Source organism: Pecten maximus, chromosome 8 (assembly GCF_902652985.1).
Source record: "Pecten maximus chromosome 8, xPecMax1.1, whole genome shotgun sequence".
In the NCBI taxonomy this organism is placed as follows: domain Eukaryota; kingdom Metazoa; phylum Mollusca; class Bivalvia; order Pectinida; family Pectinidae; genus Pecten; species Pecten maximus.
This window is the reverse complement of record NC_047022.1, coordinates 36,200,892-36,228,464: the sequence shown is the minus strand read 5'-3', so window position 1 is coordinate 36,228,464 and position 27,573 is coordinate 36,200,892. Positions and strand designations below refer to the sequence as shown.

Below are 27,573 nucleotides of genomic sequence, written 5' to 3'. Positions count from 1 at the left end.
AAAAATGAGGAAAGATTCCATGATATGACGGCGTTACGTTACGTGCGGTTTGTCTGTAGAGAGTGTGTGGCTCCCCACTAACCCTTCTCGTGTCAAGTCTGTCATGTCCTAAGAAGGCTATTATTTGTCAAATAAAAAGTCTCAGGACTTTCACAGATTGTGATGCACGCGCTACTGTCAGGAAAACATTCAAATGGTTTGTGTAGAAGCGTTTGACACTTTTGTGGCAGAGTAATTCACTCCGATTATAAAGTGTTCCTCGCTTATGCTACAGTATTCAATCTGCGTTTTCTTGTCATATTTATGACATTGTTTGTGTTTCATAGACATAAACATAAAACTTCTCGTGTTAAACCAATATTTGGTATGATATGAATAAGTAAAAAAATAAAACAATATTTGTAGAAATACGCCCAGGAAGACGTCTTAATTCAATTCGATGAAAAGATTACCTGTATGTAAGAAGACTATAGATAACTCAATATGCCTTTGTGTGTAATATTCCAAGTTATGTCGGGCACCGATAGCAAATATATAAATGGCTTGTCAGACATAAAAAAACGATTGTTTCAAGGACTGTTTCAGTCTTAAGAGAAAACTTGCTTAACGATTGCAATAAAACAGCATTTGTAACTGGTGGTTCAGTAGGTATAACATCAACAGCAGTGATCGGAGATAGAATTTGCCTGTATTATTTGTAACCTAGTATAGAAATCAATGGCATACAAGATACTCGGACCTTTCAAAACAAACGAGAGTTAGATACAGTAGAGAGTTAGATATAGCAGAGGTTATTACAGTAGAGAGTTAGATACAGTAGAGAGTTAGATACAGTAGATGTTATTACAGTAGAGAGTTAGACCAGTTAGCGAGAGCTAGCTACATTAGAGAGTTAGATTACAGTAGAGAGTTAGCTACAGGTATAGAGTTAGATACAGCAGTAGTTAGATAAGTAGAGAGTTAGATACAGTAGAGGTAATTACAGTAGAGAGTTAGATACAGTAGAGAGTTAGATACAGTGTAGAGTTAGATAGAGTAGAGAGTTAGATAGAGTAGAGAGTTAGATACAGTAGAGAGTGAGATACAATAGAGGTAATTACAGTAGATAGCTAGATACAGCAGAGGTTATTACAGTAGAGAGTTAGATACAGTAGAGGTAATTACAGTAGAGAGTTATTACATTAGAGAGTTAGATACAGCAGAGGTTATTACAGTAGAGAGTTATTACATTAGAGAGTTAGATACAGTAGAGGTTATTACAGTAAAGAGTTAGATACAACAGAGGTTATTACAGTAGAGTTAGATACAGCAGAGGTTATTACAGTAGAGAGTTATTACATTAGAGAGTTAGATACAGTAAAGAGTTATTACATTAGAGAGTTAGATACAGTAGAGAGTTAGATACAGTAGAGAGTTAGATACAGTAGAGAGTTAGATACAGTAGAGGTTATTACAGTAAAGAGTTAGATACAGTAGAGGTAATTACAGTAGAGAGTTATTACATTAGAGAGTTAGATACAGCAGAGGTTATTACAGTAGAGAGTTATTACATTAGAGAGTTAGATACAGTAGAGGTTATTACAGTAAAGAGTTAGATACAACAGAGGTTATTACAGTAGAGTTAGATACAGCAGAGGTTATTACAGTAGAGAGTTATTACATTAGAGAGTTAGATACAGTAAAGAGTTATTACATTAGAGAGTTAGATACAGTAGAGAGTTAGATACAGTAGAGAGTTAGATACAGTAGAGAGTTATTACAGTAGAGAGTTAGATACAGTAGAGGTTATTACAGTAGAGAGTTAGATACAGTAGAGAGTTAGATACAGAAGAGTTAGATACAGTAGAGGTTATTACAGTAGAGTTAAATACAGTAGAGAGTTATTGCAGTACATAGTTAGATACAGTAGAGAGTTAGATACAGAAGAGAGTTAGATACAGTAGAGAGTTAGATACAGAAGAGAGTTAGATACAGTAGAGTGTTAGTACAGTAGAGAGTTAGATACAGTAGAGAGTTATTACAGTAGATAGTTAGATACAGTAGAGGTTATTACAGAAGAGAGTTAGATATAGCAGAGGTTATTACAGTAGAGAGTTAGATACAGTAGAGAGTTAGATACAGTAGAGAGTTAGATACAGTAGAGAGTTAGATACAGCAGAGGTAATTACAGTAGAGAGTTAGATATAGTAGAGGTTATTACAGTAGAGAGTTAGATACAGTAGAGTTTGATACAGCCGAGGTTATTACAGTAGAGAGTTAGATATAGCAGAGGTTATTACAGTAGAGAGTTAGATACAGTAGAGAGTTAGATACAGTAGAGAGTTAGATACAGTAGAGTTAGACACAGTAGAGGTTATTACAGTAGAGACAAACATGGATTTAACTGCGCTATACATGCCTATGTTTAATTCTACAAGGACTCGTCAGTGATGCCAAAGGCCCTAAAGTGTTGATGATAGAAATCGGTCAAAAACTGAACACAAAATCGATCAGGTATCGATAGGGTGATGCAAAAGAAAGTAAATAATTTAAACTGATGGCGATTTTTTTTTTGATTTTCGCAAACAATCTATGTACTATGATGTAATATCTATTCGGAAACGCTGATTTTCTTGTTTGTGTGTTTTTTTGTTTTTTTGTTTACAATTTTGTGACTCTAAAATACCTTTTTTATCAAGTTGGGAGTAGTATTGTGTTAATGTGATATTGTCATATATATATACCGCCATTAAGTTGATGGCAATGTTATATGCTGTTATGATATCATGATCAGGTATAATTACTCTATGTTTTCGTTTACTATATTAAATAGATCACTGAGTGGGGATATTTTATTAACTCTTTTGCATAAATGTAACACAATACTTTTGTTGATAATATATAGATATAATCGTAATAAAGTAACACGCGTGCATGTATTTCTCATATAAAATAATATGGTAGTTGTTTTGAATATTGCATATAAATGTTAAATGATATGTAGTATTTGTTATGGGTATATTATACACAGTGTATTACCAACAAGTGCACGTGTTAAGCTATGTGTGCTATATATGTTTAATGTTTGTAAAATATATACGAATTTGACCCATATATAACACGCGTAGAAGACGCTTACTTCCCGAGAACACCTGGTCGTATGTCCCGGGTGCTTTGTGTCTCTATATAAATATATATCTCGGTGATATATCGCTCTTGGTTTTTTAATTGGAATAATATTGCTGTTTTTGTTTGTTTTATCCTATATGAATATTAATGAATTAACATAATTATTATTGGTGTGTAAATAATGTTTTTACTTTTTAATTTTATATCAGTCTAATAATTATTGTAACCATCACAGAATAAAGATATGAAGGAACCCCTAAGGTCTATTGTGTAAGAGATGTGTGTTACGCATTGCAGATATTTATTAACTGTAAGGATATAAAGGGATTTTGTATTCCTATTATAAACAATACGTGTCACCAATATGTTGTGACGTGTATATGGTGTAGGCATAAGGACATAAATAAGTTATAAACATGTTTATTATTCGTATTATATGGAAATATCAGGATATATATTTATTTTGTTTATTCTATTATTTTACATAACATTACAATAATCATACCAGATTTACTGTATTTAAATTAATTTAATATAATCATATGTATTGTATTAAGTGAAAGAAATTTGGTATATTAATTGTTTACAAATATTTAAATTGTTTGCTGTCTTTATTATATTTATCAGTACAATGGCACTGCATTTGTTTTTGGGATGTTATACATTATTGTCAAAGTTGATCTGATACCTATAGGTATAGAACAGGCCATACGAAATTATTTATTGTAATGCTAACCAATGACACATACACCTAATGCTTGCATATTACACGTATTTATAAACTTTAAGAATATTGACACAAAACGTTAAGGGAAATTCCCCTAATCACTATATTTAGAAAATAATTATTTTCACATGAATTCCGGTTAACATCGGTTTGGGAGACCTGGCCACATGTGCATACGAGCGATATCCGTTTTTTTTTTTTTTTTACTTTTGTTGTTGTTTTGATACGTTTATAATATTTTGCATTTTATCTATATTTTATCTGTTGATTGATATCAAAGAATTTTTATAGGAGTAAAATTGATTTCCGTATAACTTGTTGGCATTAAGGCTATCCTACACTTTAATCATTACATATATTACTTATAACATTTTAAATCTTTATGTAGATTGTGTATTTAAGAAAATTTCGTACTGTCTATTCTATAATAACAGGTATTAAATGCCAAGTGTAATCGTGAACAGGTATAAGTTTGGTTTATTTTGTGATATTTCTCTTTATAAATAGTAACGGTCTTGTAACGTTATCAAGCAAGGCTACATTGGTGTCATGATTTCGTTATGTATGTTACATGGATTAAATAATGTGTTGTAGCCCTGGGCTGTGTCATGTTAACGTCGTAGATTTATAAAAAGTATTTATTTTATTTAGGTATTTATAAGTAAACTATGTCTGTTGTAGCTGTTTAAGTCTCTATGGTATAATGTTAGAAGTCCTCGTTATGTTATTATTTATAGATGAGGATTTTATTGAACATGAAGGTAGTTTCATTTGGAAGTTAATTACATTAACCTTTGTTGTATAAGAAGCAGTGTTTTGCTGGGTTATATATAAATAGTTATGTATTGTCTGTGTAAATTACATTTAAGTATTGTAGTGAAATGTTGGTATGTATTGCAAATAAATTATGTATCATTTATAGCATTATCATTGTACCAGTATCGGCATCATATTACTATCATTGGGTAAAGATAGTAGTAGTGTCCTTGACATTTTTGTGGAAGCATAAATAACATTAATTTTATTTATCCTGTAAGAAATAGGTTTCAATAATTATTCGAGCATAAAGACATTTGTTGTTTTTAAATGTTTCGTTCAAATTTCGTTTTTATAACAGGTTGTCCATTCATTTTAATTTGAGCCACCACTTTCTTTTGATTATTGGATGACAATTAATTATATTTCGTTATGTATTTCTTCAAATAATAAGTATAAGATAATCAATTTCAACGCTGTGGATTCATACTTTTGAAATAAGACAAGAAATATCTTAGCACGTTAAAGATGTGTAAATTATAATTTCATGACCTTAGTTGTTCATAGGACGTTAAACAATAATTAACCCAACCAAAACTGATTATAAGTATATATCCACCAGACATTGATATTGTGCGAATATCCCATAAAATAAGGTACTGATTGTCGTAAATGTCTATTGCGAAAATAGTTCTAAAAAACATTGTTTTCAAAACTTCATTTCAAACAAATCATTTAAATTATGTTTAACGAAAGAGAGCATTATGAACAAATGACATTGATTGATACGTGCATTGTACGTGTTATTGTGTGAAAAAACCTTATACTTTCCTATAAGTTATGTGCTAGCATTATTGAGCAAATTCTGCACTAATTTATTGATTCGTGTTTAAATAAACATTTATATATTTTTTGTACATTATATGAGGGCATTATTTCCCACTCCATACAATAGAATGTAAATGAAGTGGTGACGGTTCCACATGTGAATTACAATAAGGAATATAAATAAAACATCAGTAGGGTCCCCAGAAGGGCTGTTATTGGATGATATATATTAATAAAAACTAAAGCAATATTTTTTTTTAATACATTTTATTGTATTTCTTGATACGTTTTGCAGAAAATGAAATATTTGTAACATTAGTTTGCAACAGGTAAGACGACCACACATTATGGTAACAAGGCGAAAAACTAGTAGTGATAGCCCAGTAATACATTGGGGCAGACAAGGAATGATTACCAGCAACTGAGATAATGGATACAGTATTGAAATAGCTGAAGTTACTTTAACGCTGTAAATTCTAACTTGCGAAATTGTTTAAGATTGCATGGTGAAGCATTAACATTAAACGTAAAGATTTAAACCTACATGTAGATATTAATATTGAAAGAAAGAAACATTTTATTGAATTGGCTTTAGGGTCTATCTAAATTATATATTTGTGAAAATTGAAGACTTCTGTTAACACTCATTTCTAGTTCAACAAAATAATACATTTACAAGAACAGACAACGAAAAACAAAGAACGAAACAAAGAACGGCTGAGATCGTAGTAAAAAAAGTTGTATACTTGTATAACAAAAGACTACAGTGAAAGACAAACAATACAATTAGAACGTTATACCTGAGAAAAGACAAATGACGTCACGGTTCGGTAACCATTGAGACGTCCAAGAAGTGTGTATAAAGTCCCAGACACACTGCCTCTAATCAATATCTGCACTGCTCCCATATAATATTTCTATTTAAGTATAATAATAACATTGCGTATCTGTTCATCTGCAGCAACACAAAGCATAATTTTAAACAATAATATTGATCAATTCACATTAGAATATCTAACTGTATAAAATAAATTAAAAATGACTCTTTGTAGCCTAGTAGCTCTATTTCAGCCACTGACGGGAATTTACTTGCACTATTTGTTCAGCACATATCTCAGGCGGCAGACGTAACCGTTTTTGCGGAGACAGCACTATGTTTTGCACGTTGCAAGAGTCTGGACGACAAAGCCACTGAATGCACCCGCGGTATGGAGCAGATTGATTCAAACAAAGTGTTGAGTCCATAGAGTGTAACCGTGAAATCTGATCTACTCTTGTCTATTGTAATCCACTCACTGATCTGCTGTAAATCCTACTGGTAACTACCAGCCTTCAGCCACACGATTGTCCGGCACTCGTCGTTATTTGATGTGGTACCGCATGAACCCGGGATAATCGTCGTACACATCGTCGTGGTCAGAGCAAGGGTCGGTGCTACTCACCATTGTCACCATCAAACCTTTCAATTAGCACTACCTATAGACTGCCTCTCGCGATTGGCCAGCCGTTTCCTTTCCAAACCATTAAGCATGCGTTCGATGCTTTTGAGTTCACTATTTGGATTTGCTATTGGAGAAATGTGACGAGGCATGCGAGAAGACAACGGACTACGTGGTCGTATAGGTGAAGGTCGAGTGATCCCGACACTAGATGAATGGGGTGGAGAATGAGCACTAATATGGAGGCCCGGCGCCGCAACAGGCGACGTACTCGTTGCCATGGTAGTGTTTGTACTAGGTAAGGAGTATGGGGTGAACCGAGGGCTGCTCCTTGATGGAAAGATTGGTCCTAGCGACGAAGGCGGAGACAGTGCACTATCAGCGTTCATTGAAGGACTCAGACTAGAATAATTCGATTGCAACAAATGACCAGGAAACGGAAGCTGACCTAACGCAGATAATGCATGCGCACTTGGATGCGTGTGAGGTAAATGGCTACTAATGTCCGTGTGTCCTGAGGTAGGAAGAAATGGCAGTGCTGCCGGAAGTGACGAATTTCCAGAAAACAAATGACTCATGGGATACGGTAATGAGGATGCTGACGTGTTGTACGGATACAAGTAAGGGAATATTGGATGCGTCACAGAAGGTTGGATAACTGTGACATTAGGAGGACTGGTGTGGTCTTTGGTCGAGAAATGGCTTCGCTCTTGGAACGACCTCTCCGGAGATTTACAAACGCGTTCTTCAGAGCTACGAGGAGATCGTTCCTCTTCTGAATGGGGAGGAGAAAGTCTTTCTTCCGTTTCCGATTTCACAGATGATGCTTCATGGTCATGAGTTGAGTCACATGGAGAATCACGTGGTATGACGGGAGGCGAACGCTGCTCACGCCGTGAAATGAAGTCTTTTGATTGGGTATGAACAAATGACGTCACAACTTGTTCTGTTGGTGATTTTGGGGTAGTACGAGTTTCCAAACATTTGGGTTCCTGAACAGACGGAATAGCTGATTCGTGGTCGCTATCTGGCTCAGATTCGGGTTTTGGGGAGGGCGAGGTTCGCTCAAGTGCCTGTCGTGCGAGTGTCTCTTCTGTTCGAAGTCGTTGAGCTTCTGAAACATACAAACAAAGTTTCGTTTAGTAACCCATTTCAAACATAACTTAGATGTGTTCATTTTAAAATATGAATTCGTTTTACGACCTGTAATTGATTTTCTGCTACCTGTTGGATCATTAAAGTATAAAAGTTCAAAGCAGAAGATTAGCTATAGAGGTGGTCCGCTCACATCATACCGTAACACCTCACAAACACTCCCAACTGTTTACCTCTGTCTCACACCTCTTGTCAACCCAACAAGAATAGACGACACCGCCCCTCACGTAAACTTAATTATTCTCTGAGACTGTCTATATAGACACAGCTAAATGAGTTGACAAAGCAAGTGTCGTCCATTGATAGTTTGCATTAAGAGGAGGTACCTTGTGTAACACAGCACCCTACAGTCGCCTTTCTCCTGCCGACACCTACACTGAGAAATGAGCTATTCAATAGACGCTTTATCAAAAGATGAAATGTGGAAAAATCCAGTTTTTAATGATTCCGTTAGAGACCGCTTCTGGTTTTATAATGTCTTTATTGAAATGTTTGAATAAAGTAATTTCTATTCTGATCGCTATCAAATGACACGGGACACCATCTCTCTGCTTGTATTGATAAAGTTAGATCTTATCTTTTTAATGCCTTAATATGTGAAAGTAGGAATGTCTTATGGCAGTTCATCATTTTAAACTTTAAGGCAAACAGGTGAGATATCTGCATTTATATTTAACAAGTGAGATATTTGTAGGCATACGTGAGATATTTGCAGGTATATTTTGCTGGCGAGTTTTGTGCAGGTCCTAAATCTTATAAATATATTTCATTGGCGATAATTCGAACACTGTTAAAATAAATTAAACCAAAGCGAGTCCTAGTTGTGCTACTTGTTGTGTGCCTTTTCGTCCTCGGATTAATTGTGTACTATGACAACATTAAAATGTTGATAGGGGAGGTCTATAGAACGACGAATTCCGATATAGACGTTGGCTAGAGGTTAAATAGCAGTTACGTCATATTTAACGCGAGAGGTCGAGAAATTTAACACCACTGTTGTTGTTTAGTTCCTTATCCACGTTTGGACAAATACTCTGATAAAATGGGAAACATTCCCGACTTTCTAGCTCCACGAAAACAGTGTTTGTACGCTTAAGGTAAAATTGATTCATAATTATCATCGATTAAAGGATCTGTCAAGTTTTCGCTAAATATCCAATGTTATCTAAATTAGCCGGGTTCTTTCAGTGGGTCGTGATTACAAGTGATAACGTTTCTTCAAGTTTAACGGAGTTATGATAAAATGTAAGTAATCCTGGCTCACCTAACCGGACACAAACAAACCAACCTATCGGCACAACCATTATCACTAACATTATCCCCTTATGTCGAGCATAAACACTTACATAACTCCACACATCACGACCTCTACTCCGCCTATCTTTCACCTAATCCTATTTGCACGTTTATAATATATGATATTAACCGTTACATTGATGACAGGGTCGAAACATCGACGCGAGTTTTTTTTCCGGAAGTGGCTACTAGAGTATTCTCATTTTTCTCCTGAAGGGCGTGGTTTATAGACAGGGAGTAATACGTACAATGGGTACAACTGATGGTAAATACAATACTTAGAGGGTGTAGTGGTAAAACCTTCTCTATATTGATGAAATACGAGATGAAGTACAATGACTGCTTTCCGCCACAAATGTTTTGGCATACTGATATTTCTTTATAAACCAAATATTTCCATCATATAATGTCTGTAATAAGGTAAACAAACCCGTTTATCTGCAAAAATAAATAAACATAATTTCAGTAAATAGCGCTATCTTTCTGTGATCTAGAGATAGGCCCTACTTTGACGCCGTGGAGTAATTTGTGACTGCAGCGGCTGCGACACGAGGTCTATCGAAAATGAAGTGTACGGCACCAGTGTTGTAATAGAGTTGGAACTTAAAAGTTGTTATCGTGTTGTCAAAAAGTGTCGGAGCTTGACAGAGGTAGGCAGAACTGTCATGATAAGCACGCCATTCACCAGACAGGAATACCACACATATTGCCTTCACCGCGCACGTCAAGTGCGAACGCGGAAGAACATCCGCCTAGACTAAATACTCCCCTAAATGCCGGGACTATTTACTGTGATATAGATGGGAATTCCTAGGGCGACAGTGGGTTTTAGCGACAATTCCTACGATATCTGGCGAATGTCATTTACAAGTGGATGTGATGGTGTTACGTGAGCATTGGCGGCTATAATTAAAAATAAAGGTATCAACATTGGCGGGTCGCACTGTCAACAAGAAAACGACTTTCTCTCTAGATGTATATCTTTTCAATTGCCCATAATTGTCGCCCTGCGTATCTGCTCCGGCAGGGCTTTATCTCTTAACAACATTTCGGCTCCATACCGAAATTACAATTACGTTTGGGTGAGCGGAGAAACACTTTCTGTCCCGATACACTCCACACTTGCCGGCGACGCCAGACAAACCAGGTTATCTAGGTGTCCTTAAACCCACCAAGTCCCGGGGCCCCGGGGTCAGGGGCCGCACACGGAATTACCTAACTTATCTCCAATAATTCCGATAAACTAAAATTATGCTATTCAGCAAACAATACATTTTGTTGTGTAGATAGCACTGAACTTTACACATTAAATGAGAGGCATGTGTTACTTTAAAGGAATCTACTTATTTCTTAAGCTACACCTACAATGGGTTTTTTTTTTTTAAAGTTTCCGTGTAAACAGTTCGTCAATGATAAAGCACTGCTACCTTGTCATTTAAACTGGATTGATAATTGTCAACGTGTTAAAGTTTAAATTCATAAATAAACATTATCTTTTAATGAATGCATTCACTTTTCAATAACTATAGCAAATACTTCTACACAATAGATTTAAATGTCCACCTTTTCCGACAATTTTCATTTTGATTGAATCTTTCTTAATTTATTAATTAAGTTTAACTTCGAATATTGAATTGTTTAAATTACACAAATCCATTTTTACATTGTTAGCTGGTTTTAGATATGAATGGTATTTAACAAGACTACTAAAGGAACTCGAGGAGAGCTAGGTTTATGGCGTGCTTGATCATCACTGGGCCCCTTCTGTGTTTGTACAAGACGAGGTGCTCAGTTCCGCGCCTGAGAGAGGCGCCGGCAGTAATACACAATCCCCGCCCATATATTTACCAATTTACTTAGCGCAATGTGATCTGTTGAATGTATACATACCTTCTATGATTCGAGAGCTCATTGTGGGCACGGATTCCTGATCGTCCAATACGTCATCAGGATCGTCAACACATATTTCCGCATCGTCTTCGTCCTCGCTATTCACGTCGTCCCTGCGACCGTCCGGTGTGACTGCCGAGTGTTGCTGGGAAGATTGTAACATCAAACGTCTGAAAATAACCACATTAAATCATTATTAAGAGCAAATGGTTTACACAAGGAAGGTCGCAGCGAAATGAAGGGTTTGAACTGTTTTCTTTGGTCTTAGCATTTGATTGAAAAGTTTTACACTAAAACGAAAATGGCTGTAAATAAAGCTAGACTTTCGACGAGACATTTCATAGCAGGTCCTTTGGTAGCAAATTTTAGGCTAGCAACCGAGCTAGTTAGAGAGGGTTGCCTTTGTAAGGAGATAAACTCACGCAAACTTTGGCACCCCTCGTGACGCTCTGGCCGTATTGCCTATGCCCAGCCGCCACTAAAACAAAGTTTGATAGTCCTTGTAATCCCAGTAACTATGTCTAACATTTCCCTATTACACGGGACACATGGTCCGGTGGGGGGCGACCAACCGGACACAGTGCTATGTCGGGCCTTCTCTCTCCCATTCACATACAGTTGAGTAATGGCGCCGGCACGAGTCGGCCGTCAGACAGAGCGTCCTTATCGACGGTACTCTCGGGAAGGTTATAAGGGTCTGTCGGAAGTGGTATACAGCATGACATACTATTATTCTGTCTGGGTCGCTCATTAGTCACACTTCATTTCTAAACCAATCAAGGAACAATTAGAGAGTTTTCTATTAGATACTGAATAAAAACTATTTAAGCATCTATTTTGAAAACAGTGGATATTAAACATGATGGAGTGTGATGTATTGCTTTTACAGTTACGAGGAGGGATGAAGCGCATCTAGATTATCTACATTTACAGGTATGTACAGGTACACCGATGATGACCTTGTCGGCCTTAAGTGAGACGTAAACCGCTACAGGAGATGTGAACTTCACTGTTGCGATTTTGGGGTATAATTATCCGAGTGAGAGTTATAGAGCTGGGGTTTATTACAGAGAACGGTCCTCAATACCACTACTGTATCCGTTACAGCCGGGAGGTTCACATTAGTCCCCCATCAAAGGCATGTCGTCTGACGTACAATAAGGAGCGGGACCCTATACAGTAACCGACAACTACCGCGTGAAATTGAATTGTCATACAAATTTGTGGTTTGTTTACCCTACCCGTGTCAGTATTGAAAAAACAGACGAATTAGAGTAGAATGTGTGTCTCCTCCGTCCATACCCTCTTACGCACTGTAAATGAACTCAAGTGTGGTCCCATCCCCGCGATGAGCCTGCGGTAATGTTGACAAATCAATTCAATGTGTGGTCCGTTATTGATAATGCCCTTTTATGGTGTCTGGTTACTCTAGCGTTACGTATTCCTATGTATGGTGATAGAGGGGGTGTGAGCAAAGGTGACTTACTTTTTCTCTCTCTTTCCGCTTCCGGTATCTCGGAACCCTTTAGCAAACGGATTATGGTCGATTTTCAGCTGTGTAATCTGCAATATAAACATTGGTGTTTTGAAGTGAATACCATTTATATCATACACATATACCCTGATAATATTTCACTAAGTCAAATGGTCCCTAACTATGATCTTAAACAGACTTTAAACAAGTACGAAGAATATGCATTCACCTTTTAACTTAGTAAACGACATTCCATGTCCTATAAGGAAGTTTGAAATATCAATAACGTGATCATTTTGTGCAAATGTTGGTTCTTACCTTTTCGTTTTGGTAGGCAGTAACCGCGATATATTCAGTTTCCTTAAACACGTATGTCCTGAACGTCGAGTACGGCAGTTTAAGGATGTCATTAGCACGAACTAAGTGGAAACGAGGCTGGTACTTGTGCATGGAATTCAGTATCGTCTGAAAAACATAGAAATTAAAATGGTTTTGAGCAAAATTTTAACAAAGAGTTTCATAAGAAAAATGTCAAGTTATTTACTGTATAAACATTGCCTCATCTACATTTCGTTGAAGTCACTAAAAAGGCAACGAGGGATTTGTCTATAATTTTTTTTTTTTTTTAATCTCTGACCCAACCTTCATTTTTGTTACCAACTGCATTGTCAAATACTCAATAATGCATACATTCGGCTATCTATTACAAGATCTATCAATAATTAAACTACTTGTGTCTAAAGTTAAAGCCGATAGGAACCTAGCTCGCAGGAACAAACACTGTTAATAAATATTTAATACACTTTCAAACGGGATACATAAACGTTTCCGACGTTCACGTGATTTCTCTTTTTTTTTCCTCAAAAGTGCATATAACCTCATAAACGTAATGAATCAAAGCGCGTGTTCGGCTCGTGATTTTAGGTGTACACCTGAGCAGGTAAAGCGACATAAACTCCTCAGATGGAGTAGCGTACATCTAGTAAAAGATCTATACATCCTTTTGAACACACTATTTTATCATTTCAATTATTTACATTCTGTGTTATGGAACGGATCGTAAACAAAAACAGCCGTGCAGGTGTTATAGGTCGGGACTTGTGGGTAAATTGAATAAAAAATTTAAATTCGCCTACCTGTGATCAAAAATTGAAATCGTACAATCGTGTCGTTAAATACTAAACCTCAAAGATGTAAGAAATGAAACAAAATGTCTTGACTAAAGAAAAACGAAATCAAAGTCTGATTGTCAGCCCATATTACAATTACTGTTTTCAATTAGCAGTGGTTGGTGGGTCTGTACTGCGCCAGACAGGACGTTATCTTGGCAGGCTATCGCCGACCCTGGGCTGCGGGACAGGGCCCTGCTCTGTGTTCAAAGGTGATGCAGTTTGCACCTGTGTTTCTTAATTAATTACATCACACAGGTAGCCAGATAGAAACATAGAATTAAGTGCCGCAAGAAAATATTATCGCAGTCCATATGTATAATGGTCTTTGTTGTCATCGGGTGAACCCAATGCTGTTGGCACTACTGACAACACGGCCTCAAGACTGTTTATTCTCGCACGTAGATTGTTTGTCATACAAAGCCCTCCAGGAATTCAGTGAACATTGGTCAGAAGTTTTATTTTCATTTCGATCCATGTGTTTTCACTCATAAAAATACCAATCTGTGATCGATCTAAATCAAATATACATCGTCCCATGTCTGCATTGAACAGTGCCACAAAATAGTGAAGTTGACAGTCCCACAATCTGGTTGCTTGGTAGAGAGATCTTATCGTTCACTGACACATTACTTCACATTTTCAGGTTTCACAATATTCTATTTATGTTTTTTTCATGTTAATTTTTATTTATTATTGAGTGGGGTGAACTGTAGACAAATCGAACTACACAAATATCATTAAAACTACTGTTATATCACTCGTCCGGCTCCACTATCATATCGCTAAAGGCAAACTAAATATGTGTTGTAAGTAAGAGTAATATTACCTCTTTCTAATATATATATATATGTATGTTAATGTATTATCAGTTGGATGAGAAATGAATGAATCTTGTATTAGCATTGTGTCATGTGTCAATACAGCGATGTATTGGCCTGTTTCTGTAATATCTGTGGAGATTAACAGTTTGTACAAGTCGTTATTCTATTTTCCTGTAGGTTATTTGTGGTTTATGTCAACCCTACAATTTAATCATTAAGGAGTTACTGATAGCACTGATTTTAATTTTAGAAAACTATTTCATTTTATTTTTTAACTGTTTTTCCTATTTCTATTGAAGGCCAGGTTATATCTACCATGCGAATGGCGATTTTTAAATTTGTAAATTAAATTTCTTTATTAATTTAAAGTGATTGAACCGTTAAACATCTAAAATAAAGGATTGCCTGTTTGTCCTTCAGTCATGTTGAAATATACACAAGAGTTTCCTCAATAAAACCAGAGGAGTATATACAATCTAGTCCTATAGTAAATTCTCTATTCAAACTCTACAATTCCGTACAATATTTTTACAGATTTTCATTCTCAATAGTTTATCTGTCTTTGTTGTAGATTTAAGAAAAAAGAAAAACATCGTTTTGAAATCCATAACATTTTATTGTCTATTACTTGGTGTCGGAGTGCTTTTTAACAGACTCCCGGTTATGAAATCATATAGTGGGGATGTCGTTTGTCCGTTGCCTTTTGCTTTAGTGGTTCCCTGTTCACAATACATGATAGCTGATTAAAGCTGGCAATGTCCCTGGGCTGGTAGGGCTGTCTGACAAAAGGCTTGAGCTGAGGTTGAGCAATAGATGGGCCTATGATATACAGCTTTGGACCTAGGGGCCAAGCCCGAACAACTTTAAATACATCATTTACTTTCTAGTTACTCATTTTATAAAGACAAACACTATTTCATTACAATTTAAATTGATTCAAATATGAATGATACTTTAAAGATCTGTTAATAGTTGTCAAGACGTCTTTTATGGATGAAAAACAAAACAAGAAAAAAATTGATTTTGAATAAACGTAAAGTTGACTATCCTTAGTCAGAGAGTGTTGGTGAACAATTAGCCACTCGCCATGGCGCCGTGTGACTAAAGGCGGCCAATCCACACTCCGAAGCATAGAACAGAACTGTTCTGAAGGAGAGATGAAACGGCGGGAGTATGAGTTCTAAATCAACCCTCAAACACCCAGACACCAGACGCTGTTTAATGTACTAGGATTCTGTCAAAAACGTTCGTCAAAATACCACTTTAGTTCCGAGTCTTTAAAACAAAAATGAATAGAAATTCAATACTAACCCGTTAATATTCTATGAAGCTCGAATTCGATCAAATTACAAAATTATATAATTACATCTCAAGTCGCAGTTAATTTTTTAATAACTATACTTAGAATCTATATTTCCTGAATATTTGGATCAATTGAAGATTTCATAAAAGCCTCTTCAAAGAAGCAGGTCGGATCCATCTTTGTCGGATTTCGTATTTGAAGTTATTAGAAAATTATAATACAAAGTAAAACTTGACCGAGGAAAATACTACAAGAAATCAGCATGATATGTCTGAAGATATCGAAACCTGGTTAAAATGGCAGTCTGGCCGGCTCAGTGTGTCTCCCCAGATCATTTCCGGTTTTAACGAAACTCTTTGTTTTTATATCAAAGTATTACAGCTAACAAAGAAATCGAAAGTCGAGCAATACACACAAAGAACATAACAGTCCTCCGCTGTGTCGGATTTGGACCTTGGCGACAAGGTCCGTCAGTATGCATGACTGAACATTCCAATTCTATAACTAAAACGGTTACAGAGCATTCTGACATAGATGACTGAACATTCGACATCTAACATAGATAACTGAACATTCGACATCTATCAAAGATGACTGAACATTCACTACCGACACAGATGACTGAACACTCGATATCTAATACAGTAGACTGAACATCGACGAATGATATAGATGACTGAACATTCGATATCTGACACAGATGACTGAACAACGATAGCAGACACGAATGACTGAACATTCTTCAATACCAAATTCAATATGATAATGAAGAACAGCATGTAGCGATGTTTGTAAGTTCTGTATTCAGTCAAGGGCACTTACATTATATTACATTGTGAAATGGCTGCGCCGCGGTGTGTATTATGCGGAAAAAACGGGAAGCTGTATGTTACATCAATGTTTTGGTGATTTTACTGATAATGCAAAGTTTCAATCATAAAGTGATACTGAAGACCAAGTTTCCTTGATTATAAATCTAATTTTACAACACATGCAGTGAAACTTTAAAGCAGTTGTACATAAAACCGCATGCTATAAAACTCCTTTATCGATCACCATGTTTTCTAAGTAAGGTTCTGGTGTGTGTGATACGTCACGATAACTAAATATAAAATATTAAAAACGCACTTAATCAGTCCGTACTGTTCCCAATAATTCGAACAATAAAAATAGTATTTATTTTTAGACTGACCATCTGCCTGATCACTGGATATTCATGAGTGAAGACCACCCAGCCAATGGCTACACGACTGACAAATGTAAGTTACTACGGCCAATCTTGACCAGAGGCCATCGATGCCGGACAATGGACCGAGGTATTATCCTTATTGACCTGATCAGTGATGCGGTCCCTCCCTCCCTATCGAGTGTCCCTACAGAGGTCAGGCCGTGTATAGCGGGCCAATTACAGATGTGTATGTCACTGAAGCCTCTCCTCCAGGTCTTGTCTAAGAGACATCAAATTTCTCTACTGATATTCTATATTTCTTTCTAAAAAAATCTTTATTGAAATGTACCTACAGAATGTTGTTCTTTTTTATACTGATTATTTTTAATCGTGGTTTTACAACCTTTTTTCATGCATGTTGATTCTGGATTGTAACCATTTATTATAAATATATCAAACTTATTTTGCTGACTAATCCCTTTGTCATTATTATATGTCAATACTAAAACTATTAAGTTAAACTGATATGTAGACATTCTCTAGTTATCCATATAACCAATGCCCGAATGTTTAGATTTTCTAAATATTGAGAACTGAATTTCTGTATCAATTAACCTGAAATATAAGTATTTTGTTGACCACTTTGTCACCCCAGGTTTACCACATCTTCCCTGACCAAGCAAGCTTTCAAATTATGGTTCCCTGGCCCCAATAGGTGGCAGTGGAACGAAAATAACAACAATGCTAAATCCTACAAAGGTAAATATGAAATTATGAACCCTTGGCTAGCGAAGATGGATTTACCAGTAAACAGAAGAAAATAAAACATTAACTGAAAAACGTTTTAGAGCTATTATAAAATAATTACATGGTACATATTTCTACACAATTACAAGTAGATTCTATTATAATTACTTTAACATTTTTATTTACAAATTCATTATAAGCATTCAGTATTATTATACAGGTATACATTTCAGTAAGGAATTATAATTTTACCCAGACGAAATAAATAAATAAATAAATAAATAAATAAATAAATGCTAATAAAAAAATATGACACAAGAGTTAGACATAAAATTAGAATTTCATTATATATATAAAAACAAATAGAAAATAAATAAATATCAAATTCATTTTTCAAATAACAGATTCACATTTTGCAAATAAAAAATACCAAAACCACCCAAAAATAGGGAAGTATAAACTATCACTTTAAAACCATAATATATATGTTAATTATAAGAGAAATATATGATAAGACTCCTAAAATAATAAATAAGACCGAATGTAGTCTTTATAAAATTATGCTATTATAAACAGATATAAAAGGTCATTGTATAATTTAGTTTCCTTTTTTTAACAGGCTTAAATTATTAATGTAGAATTTAATTTTTACACTGTGTAATAAATCTTAAAATTGAACAATTTCTGTATACACTATTTATTACTAAACATTATGTTTTGCTAAATCCAAATGAATATTTTTCAAATTCTGCATCAAATCTCATCTCAACCTGTCAGCTTTAACAAACAGAACTTCTACATTGAACAATTTTGAAAATGTTATTTTCTGCATGCTATTTTTATAACATGTTGATCAATACTGAAATTATACAACATGTAAATTAATTAACATAAATACTGTAGTAACAGACTGATTTGTATGAGGACCAATGTAAATTAAAACAATGACATAGCCAATTGTATTTTTTTTTCAAAATTAATTTCATTACTTTATAGAGATAATGAATATAACAAAATCTCAATTCTTTTTATTTTTATGAATCTTGTTGATTTAAACAAATCTACACGAATTTTTCAACAGAATGTACTGTTAAAGAACCATAATAATAATGATAGCCAAGCTAAATTATTGATAGATCATTAATATGATGTGGAGTAACTAATTAATTAAAAAATACACCCACAAAATGTTCTGATCTAATAAATATTTAAATTCATCATCATCATCATCATCATCATCATCATCATCATCATCATTCTTTAATTCCTCATAAAGAGATACATAGAAATTCTATATATATAGAAATTTATTTGTCATATACCCTATCAAAAGAAACGAATTAAAGTTTACATCCAATATTGAGTCCAATAAAAGCCACCAAAAGAGAACACGATAACTAGCATTTAGGATGTTAAAATATATACAAATATATACTTGTACAGATATTGGAAGATGAGTGATATTCCGGGTGTACTCGGCCGGTATGTAGTACATAGCCACCGGGTTGATTCAGTGTTACATATATTGCTAGTGTATCCGTTATACAGATGAATGACTGGGTGTATTACGGACAGGACCTAGCATGTCACCCCGGAACCAGGCGCTGGTTGACGTAAGGCTAGCGAGCTGTCGCTTATTTAATCACGCATTGTTCAGAAGTGTTGGTCACCAGTCTGGCTGGCGACTTTTTGGACAGTTCTGACCAGTGCCCAGTGCCACCCTACTACATCATAACACCTTCAGTCCGGAGATATGTCCATGATGTCGGATTTAGAATGTAATCCTGGGCAGTTCTGAGGGCTACATCATTACCTGACCGCTACACAGGTAGCGTTGACAGGTGATACACAGATATAAGTCCCATGTTAATTACATGGAAGGTGTCCTAAATCACGACATTATGTCATGAAATATGTATCTCTGACAAACCTATATATACGCCCCCAAATTATACTGTCTTAAGTGTAGAAATAAAACTTCAACGAGACCTGTTGTACTTCCAAATAATGTTCAAAACAAAGCTAATAGAATACACTCACCAGAACTAGGCAATTTGGTGTTTCTCTTTTATTTTACACTGTGTCAGTATAACAGTCAAAGACTAATTTCCCTTAAATATCAAAATACCTTTTAATCAAAATTAAAATATTTATAAAACTATATAAATAAAATTTGAATTATCGAATTTACATGTTCGTGAATATTTCCGAAAGCATAGAAATACTATATTCAAAATATAACATTTTCTCATCAGTATGTCGGGGTGATAATCTAATGTATCAAGCTGATTATTATTATTATTATTAAGCATTCCTAGTTCGATATTAATTATATCACTTCGCACATATAGCAGTGCAATACTTTATATATAGTTTGTAATTTGACCAAGTTGTGTCCACCGTGACCCGGTGTTTTTGTGACAAGCATACGACAGGCCTCGGGGTCCCTGTAAGTAATATCTTACTTAGCTAATTGAATTATACTGACACATATTCAGCATATTTGAAAAGGTTTTTGTCGCCTACTGGACAGAGAGGTTATTGTTTCTCAGTGAATATCGATACCCAGCACGAGCAGATTGTGAACATAAGTTTTGAAGTCTTGTCATTTGAACGACACTGCTGGCACCTACCCCACCGATAAACATCTACAAAAAAACTTATTCTAGTTCTCTATTCACATTTTGTTCTTTAAAGCCTAAAATCCTTTCCTAATTTAAAATTGTTTTTTTGCACGTGAGGAATTTCATATTTCTTTCACGGAATTCCTGAAATCGTGTTGCTTAGCTCGTGTCTGCCCCTCCTGTAATACGCCAGCCATGCTTGTATATCCCCGTCACTAATTAACAAAAGGTATTGCAGTCAATCATACTCAAAGGGATATTTCAACAAACGTATTAAGACTGGTGTTTTATATGTGACGGGTTTGTATTTCCCGGAAGCTGTCTTGGGTAAGCTTAATTATATCATCACAGCTTCATGTTGTCTCTATCTCCATTTTTTTCTGGCAGTGTCTAAATTTCAAAGGCGGGCTATCCATTCCGGAAAAATTGTCACTCTCGATATGTGTAAATATGAATATTTTCTTTGATCCGGACATAATTGGGACCAGATGCTCACATTAAAACAGTGACGGCGAGTAATTTGGGAAGGGAAGTGGAGAAAGTGCCCGTTTTCTGTTCGATCACGATCCGCCAGTGATAACTGCAATGCTGAGACAAAGGAGAGGGGTTGATACTCATATCGCCTCATCTCAACATTACACAATCCATCCCGCGGCGGACCGCATCAATTCCTTGTTACTGACATATTAAAACTAATTTTCCGGCAATATGAGATAAAAAAAAAACCTTCTTATTTAATTCTAACACATCACTGTAAATGAAATCTCGCGTCGATCATTAGAAGTTGGACCTGTTTACACGAGTCTAGGCGAGGTGTAAAATGGTTTCCACTGGTGCCAGATGCAGCTGTTTGGTGCCTTTATCGCTGACCTAACGCCAATAATTATATTACGTCTGTTGTTGTGTGTGATGTACCCCCTTCGGTGGCCTCATTGTTATAAATGCGGACACTATGACACCACCTCCACAGTCCGACTCCTTTATTATAGTGACCGGTACTCGATTTCTTCGCGCAGTTCAACACGCAACTGAACACATGTTCCGTTCACACCACGCCGAGTATGCAGATTCAGATTGATTTTAAGTTATAGTTAATTACCTTTCTTTTGAATTATAATTAGTTGTGGGCAGGTGGGTGATGTGTTCTGGGGAACGTCATGAATATTCAGTATATTCAGTGACAAATCTAGCTAATCAGGACCGATCTGTGTTCAGTGGCACCCTTTCCATCACTAACCGTATCACACAGAATCTCTCACACAATCGTATCAGTTAAAAAAGGAAAAAACCCGATGAAAATGACATTATGATACTGACATAATAATGGATAGTCATTATATAGAACGTAATAACACTTCCACAATATAATGAGATACTACAAATTCTTAGCATAAGCGACTCTAAGCAATGTATTCTATCTCATTTAAAAAATGTAATAGAATCAATCAGAAATAAAAAAAAACAAAAACATGGTCGATCCCGGGAAATATTCGGCTATTCACATGCTCAAAAGTTGGCTAGTTCTATGTAACCAACATAGTGTTTGACCCTTCAAAGGCAGGATGAGGTACAACATCTACTATCTGATTGTTGTCTGGCCTTTCTCGCGCGAGAAAAACTTACTTGACTAGGGTGTTGATGAGGGACTGATGTGTGATGGCCAGTTTTGATGACTGTGTGTACGCTTTGAAGTGTAGTTATCCGAGTTTGCATCAGACCAATCTCGGCTTCTATCAAGCGGTCTAAAGTGTTATATGGCTAGCGTGTAGGACTAAACTCGAGCAGGTTTTTTCTCTAAGTACTTTTACCTATCTCCTTCCAGGGTTCTTTGTCCTTACATACAAAGGCAGGTTTGAAGTGCAAGCGACTTCTGCGGAAGGGAATGTACTGAGTTTTGTCTGGCTTTAAAAGCCTAACCTGATCTGTGCAACATCTGTACCATTTCGCCATTTTGTTATCCAACAAGGGCGTTAATTGGTGTATGTGAATTATCAACTGGAATAAATAGACCCTAATTGTGTCCTTTCAAAACATTAAACGATATTGCTCTAGAGTCAATTGATTCAAGTGTGTAGCCTTGTAAAAATATTTTTTAGACTTGATCATTTAAAAAGAAATGTAATTTCTTTTTTCACAATCCGAAACCCGACTCTTAAGGAGTTTAACTACTATCCGTCCATGTTCTATGTCAAATAACTTAATTAATAATGAATATTAAGATTGACTTACTGTACTTACAAACCCATGTTTGTCGGAAATGTTGTTGCTGAGTTTGAGTTTGTGAAAAGAGACGACTTTCTGCATCCATTGTTCACCGGTACTGGGCGAATCGGGGTGGATGTACATCCGTTTTGGCATTTCCGGGTCCGCTTTCCCCGCCACCATCCAGCGGGAGTTGTGGAACTTGTAACGACAGTCATCCACAGCGGAAATGTCCATTAATAAGATATATTTGGCTCGCTTATCCAAACCAGATACTCGCACTTTGAACGGAGGAAACATCCGTCTAAAATCAAAAATATATTTTCATTTTGAAAAATCAAGTTTAATTGTAACAGAATGTCAAGTGACACTGTTTAACCTTAAATATTTTTTTTCTAAAAATGTATGTACTTTCAGTAAAAAAAACCCATTAATAGTCCATCGCAGGATCTCAAACATGGGAAAGCGTATTTGTTTGATAGAGAGTGTTTCAGGAAGCATTCGTTTTAATTTACAATATAACTCTACATGTATTGGTAGATCTAAACATTTCACTTTCATAGTGTTATTTCAAATTCTTTCTTATGTGGGTTAATTTATGAATACGGGATGTACTTAAATTTGTATCGGGCAAGATAATTTATTATTGTGGAATGCTAAATTGTGATGTAAATAATTAAATTTCCTTATATGATGTAAATAATTAAATCTCCTAATATGGTGTAAATAATTAAATCTCCTAATACCGTGTAATTAATTAAATCCTCCTATATGGTGTAAATAATTAAATTTCCTAATATGATGTAAATAATTCGATCTTTTAGCATGTAAATAATTAGATCTTTTAGCATGACGTTATTTTATCTGTAAATGAACTCTGATTTTTAAAACACATATGGGAGCATGCCTATCAATATCAGGGTGAACTTTAGTGTTGAACTACTCGGAAGTCGTTGGTTGACCCAATCAGTATATCTGTGACAGCAGGGATAGTACATAAGCTTGATTATCCGGCCAACCAAGTTATCCTGATAACAGGGGCGTAACGCTGGGCCCCTCAGGCATTCAGCGCTGGGAGGGGACATCATAGAATTAGCACTGGGGAACTCACAAAATTAACACGAGGAAACTCACAAATTTAACACTGGGAAACTCACAAAATTAACACTCGGGAAATGTATATTCATTTACATTAAAAGAATTTTTCTTTACATCATTTAACACGATTTTAACAGAAAAATCCCTGGTAAATAAATAAAGCGCATTGGGTAAACAAGCACATATATTACGTAGCCTAATTAGACTGTGTTTACGATGGATACGGCGATAGTGATACAGCTCACAAAGACATACTTGACACAAACTCGGGCACATACGTCCCTGGTATATCAAATCTATGGCGGAAAAAAAAATCTAAAGTAGGGTGAGGAGAACGATTTTGTTTTTAAATTACAGGGCGTCATAATTACAGAAGGTAAATTACCATTCCTGGTAACATGTGGATGGCGACAGTGTTACGACAAGGCGAGAGGGAATTACGACCAGCTAACTGGGAATTTTATCAAAACCAGCACACCTCGTGTAGTTGACACTAATCTGTTTAAGACGGCGAGAAACGTATCGCCTAGTTTTACTTAAGGAAGCAGATGAGGTCAATTTAGACTATAATTGTTATCGTTGGTTCTACGATAAATAGCCGGGAGGCTGATTAGGGTGGTGTCCGGGGGCTGGGCCTGGTGATTAGGTAGGTGTGTAGGTTCGTCCCGGGGGACGGGCTCTGTGACACGCCATGGATAGAACATATGATAAATATACGACAATCTGTCAGCTTTACTTTGGGGAATACTCAGTGATTTACTCCTATTTACTCTGTATAAATCTGTGCCATTAGGAATAATTAATTGACCCCTTCCTAAATTTAAAACATGTTTGGCAACCTTGCTGAACTGTTGTAATTGTAGAACGATATACTAAGTATATAGTAATAATAATACTGATATTAGACAATAGTACTGAAAAATATTTCAATAATTTAACAAAGAGAAGACAGATTATCATTAATATAAGTACTTCTTTCCGAATTCTCCATTATTCTCTCTTTGTGCACTCTTTTAATAACCTTTCGAACAAATACATACTGTTTAAACCAAATAATTCAATAACTATTTCTTATGATAGCCGGTTGAAAACTAATTTAATTTACTAAAGTATAATTATGTTTAAAATTATTAAGATATAATTGTATTTAGGAGTAATTTTAAGAAATCATAAGTTAATTTTATGGATGAATCACTTAACAACTTGTATGCATAAACAATCATCAGAATTAATTAAAATGGAAATAAACATATTTGAAGACAATCATTTGTAAAATGCCAACAATAAATATGATTTTGTGAAGCTCAAATCTTTACTTGAAACATTAATAAATATGAATAAATAAAATTATAATTTGAATTGAAGAATTGTAATAAATCTGTAGAATACAGCAATATATTAAAACATACTATTATTGAATTAATTAACCTCTTTTAATAGCTTTATGCATTGTATCTTATTATAATATTTTAAAATCAAAATACATTTGTTTATTTATATACTTTTTTAGTGGTAAAAATGTGCGTTTAAAAATCGTCGGGATTATATTTATTTTTAACGTTATTTTTAAATTACATTATAAAATGATAAAATAACCTCTGTAGTAAGAGTTACGCTGTCCTGTATGATCTACCAAGTATCAGAGAGAGAATATGTCGGTGATTGTATCGTATATATACAAAGTACAAGGCTATACTTTGTTGACAATCCGCGAGTCTCACCGGCGCTGACCGCAGATTATAGGTTGCCACAATTCAAACGATATACTAATAAGTTTTAAAGTGTATTAAACTACTCGTCTGATAGCACAGGGAAGGATACGGAACAGCGCGGTGATAGTACATCACAGATAAAGTTAATATTTCATACCCATGACTGACGTCATAATAAATTAATAAAAAGGGAAAATATCAATCAACTTTGACGGTAATATATTACATTAACTATTTAATATAATACGGTTTTATCATTATTTAAATTGTGTGTTTGAGTTGAAACAAAACAGTTGTTAATATAAAGTTTATTTATACTACTGTACATAACAAGTAAATAGCGGAGATAGTATAATTAGAAGACGAGTGTTAATGATTTGCTAAGAGGTCGCCGTATTTGTATGTAACGAAGCCTATAAATGTCGAAGTGGTGCGACACTGATCTGTACCAGACGGGGGCCACCCACATACAGGCCTCTCCGGGAACCTACGACCCGGGGGCTCAGAAATAATAAAAAATAATATACAAACCTTCCTGATTTTGTGATGACCATCTCCGTTCCGAGTTTATGAAACTGTTCCCACATATCCTTTCCTTCTAAGTCCACTTTTGGGTCGTCCTGTACATCTTGTTCTGGAGGTTCTAAACTCCGGATCGGTCTCGGGTGCATATGATGAAGCAGATCCGCTGGAGTGAGGGGCGACCGGGCGACGGTCTGTTGTAACTTTGGGAGGATGGATGAGGGGATGCCCCCGGGGACGGGGAGGGACATGGACGACAGATAATGCTGCTGCAACAGGGACGTGTAATCAGCCGGTCTGTGGAGCAGAAATGGATTATACGTCATCGCTAAATCCGGATTTGGTCCTTGGTAAATCATGTTTTTTTTATGAGGAGAACACCTGAACTAATTAAATGTTATGCCACTAGTAAACATGTAAACACCACATCGGACCGGTGTCCGTACTCCTGTGAATAACAGTGTATCCTCACTTCACCCGGTGTGTGGTCAAATAACACGTTTCGTGTGTTTTAACATACTCCCTGTTAGTCGGAGTATCTCAGTCTTCAGATATGGCATGTATACGGTAAACTATTTACTATCATATGTGTAGAGAGTCGTGATTGGTCACTTGACATGTTCCAGAACCAATCGGATCGCCAGGCAAAGTGCAGTTATGACAGGTCCACCTGCGATCAGGCCTTCAGTCGTGTCGGCGCCAGCCCGAGCCTCTCCGTTATGTGTGGACCTGTCAGGAAGCTCCGCCTCCTTCACTCTCCTCGCTCTGCCTTGTAACGCGTTTTATCATATACTAGACACACACTTGCGCCTGTAGAAAACACGAATGTACACTCAAATTACCATGCGAACGAATTTTTGTATTTTGCAGTTAGGCATGACGCCTAGCATTCGTTTGGTCAGTTAAATGTTTGCCGTTTCCGTTGAGTTGTTTTTGTACATATCTCAGTGTTCGGTTGATAATTTACGCCTATATTTAAATGATTGACAGGCTGGACCGTGGGAGAGTGTGACGTCACCCACCAAGACGACTTTATTAAATATCGTACGATTTAGTGATCATTTTAAGGATTTTTCAACAACAAAAGCAAAAACCAAAATAACTAGATATGTACATCTGCCATAAAAAAGAAATAACTGAAAACTGTATTAAAATTATAACCCATGCGTATCTAAGTATAAATCATCGTAAAATCTAAAAATGAATTTTGAAAGTGGGCGTATCCTGTATGGCGCCTGTTAAATGACAGATGTAAGTGCGAGCGGCTGAGACAGTGACACGGTAGGCGAACGTCACGGGCGCCAGTCGGATGAGGAGCTTACATACACGGGTCGTGCTACCGAGTACGAACTCAGCACACCGACACACCAACCAAACGGAATCAAACACCTCCTATTTACCATCTTTATAACGATGTTTTAAAATCTACTCATATGTGACTATCTTTTGTAAAAATCACCGAAAGTTTTTTTCTCTTTTAATTGATTCGCGTGCCACCACCGTAATAATGAAAAATCAAAAGGCCATCATC

The 27,573-nt window shown here is 35.8% G+C and overlaps 1 protein-coding gene across 2 annotated transcripts; it reads right to left on the bottom strand.

Moving 5' to 3' along the window:
• Window positions 1–5,675: 5,675 nt before the first annotated feature.
• LOC117333362 (T-box transcription factor TBX2b-like) lies at window positions 5,676–26,604 on the bottom strand. Of its 2 annotated transcripts, none has more exons than XM_033892628.1 (6): window positions 26,052–26,604; window positions 22,738–23,014; window positions 12,992–13,138; window positions 12,686–12,762; window positions 11,200–11,369; window positions 5,676–7,972 (listed from the first exon to the last, which is right to left on the bottom strand). In XM_033892628.1, the coding sequence occupies exons 1-6, from the start codon at window positions 26,399–26,401 to the stop codon at window positions 6,882–6,884; spliced, it is 2,112 nt and encodes a 703-aa protein (XP_033748519.1). In that variant the 5' UTR covers window positions 26,402–26,604; the 3' UTR covers window positions 5,676–6,881. The 2 variants fall into 2 exon arrangements, with proteins under 2 accessions (XP_033748519.1, XP_033748520.1); XM_033892629.1 differs by having other exon boundaries at window positions 22,747–23,014.
• Window positions 26,605–27,573: the final 969 nt, after the last annotated feature.

What these genes read in the sequence shown, in the direction of transcription:
- LOC117333362 (XM_033892628.1), bottom strand. Translation starts at nt 26,401, where the DNA reads ATGATTTACCAAGGACCAAATCCGGATTTAGCGATGACGTATAATCCA. An exon ending in CTGCCTACCAAAACGAAAAG is followed by an intron (nt 12,763 to 12,991) that starts GTAAGAACCAAC and finishes TTTATATTGCAG; the next exon opens with ATTACACAGCTGAAAATCGA. An exon ending in GAGCTCTCGAATCATAGAAG is followed by an intron (nt 7,973 to 11,199) that starts GTATGTATACAT and finishes TGTATGTTTCAG; the next exon opens with AAGCTCAACGACTTCGAACA.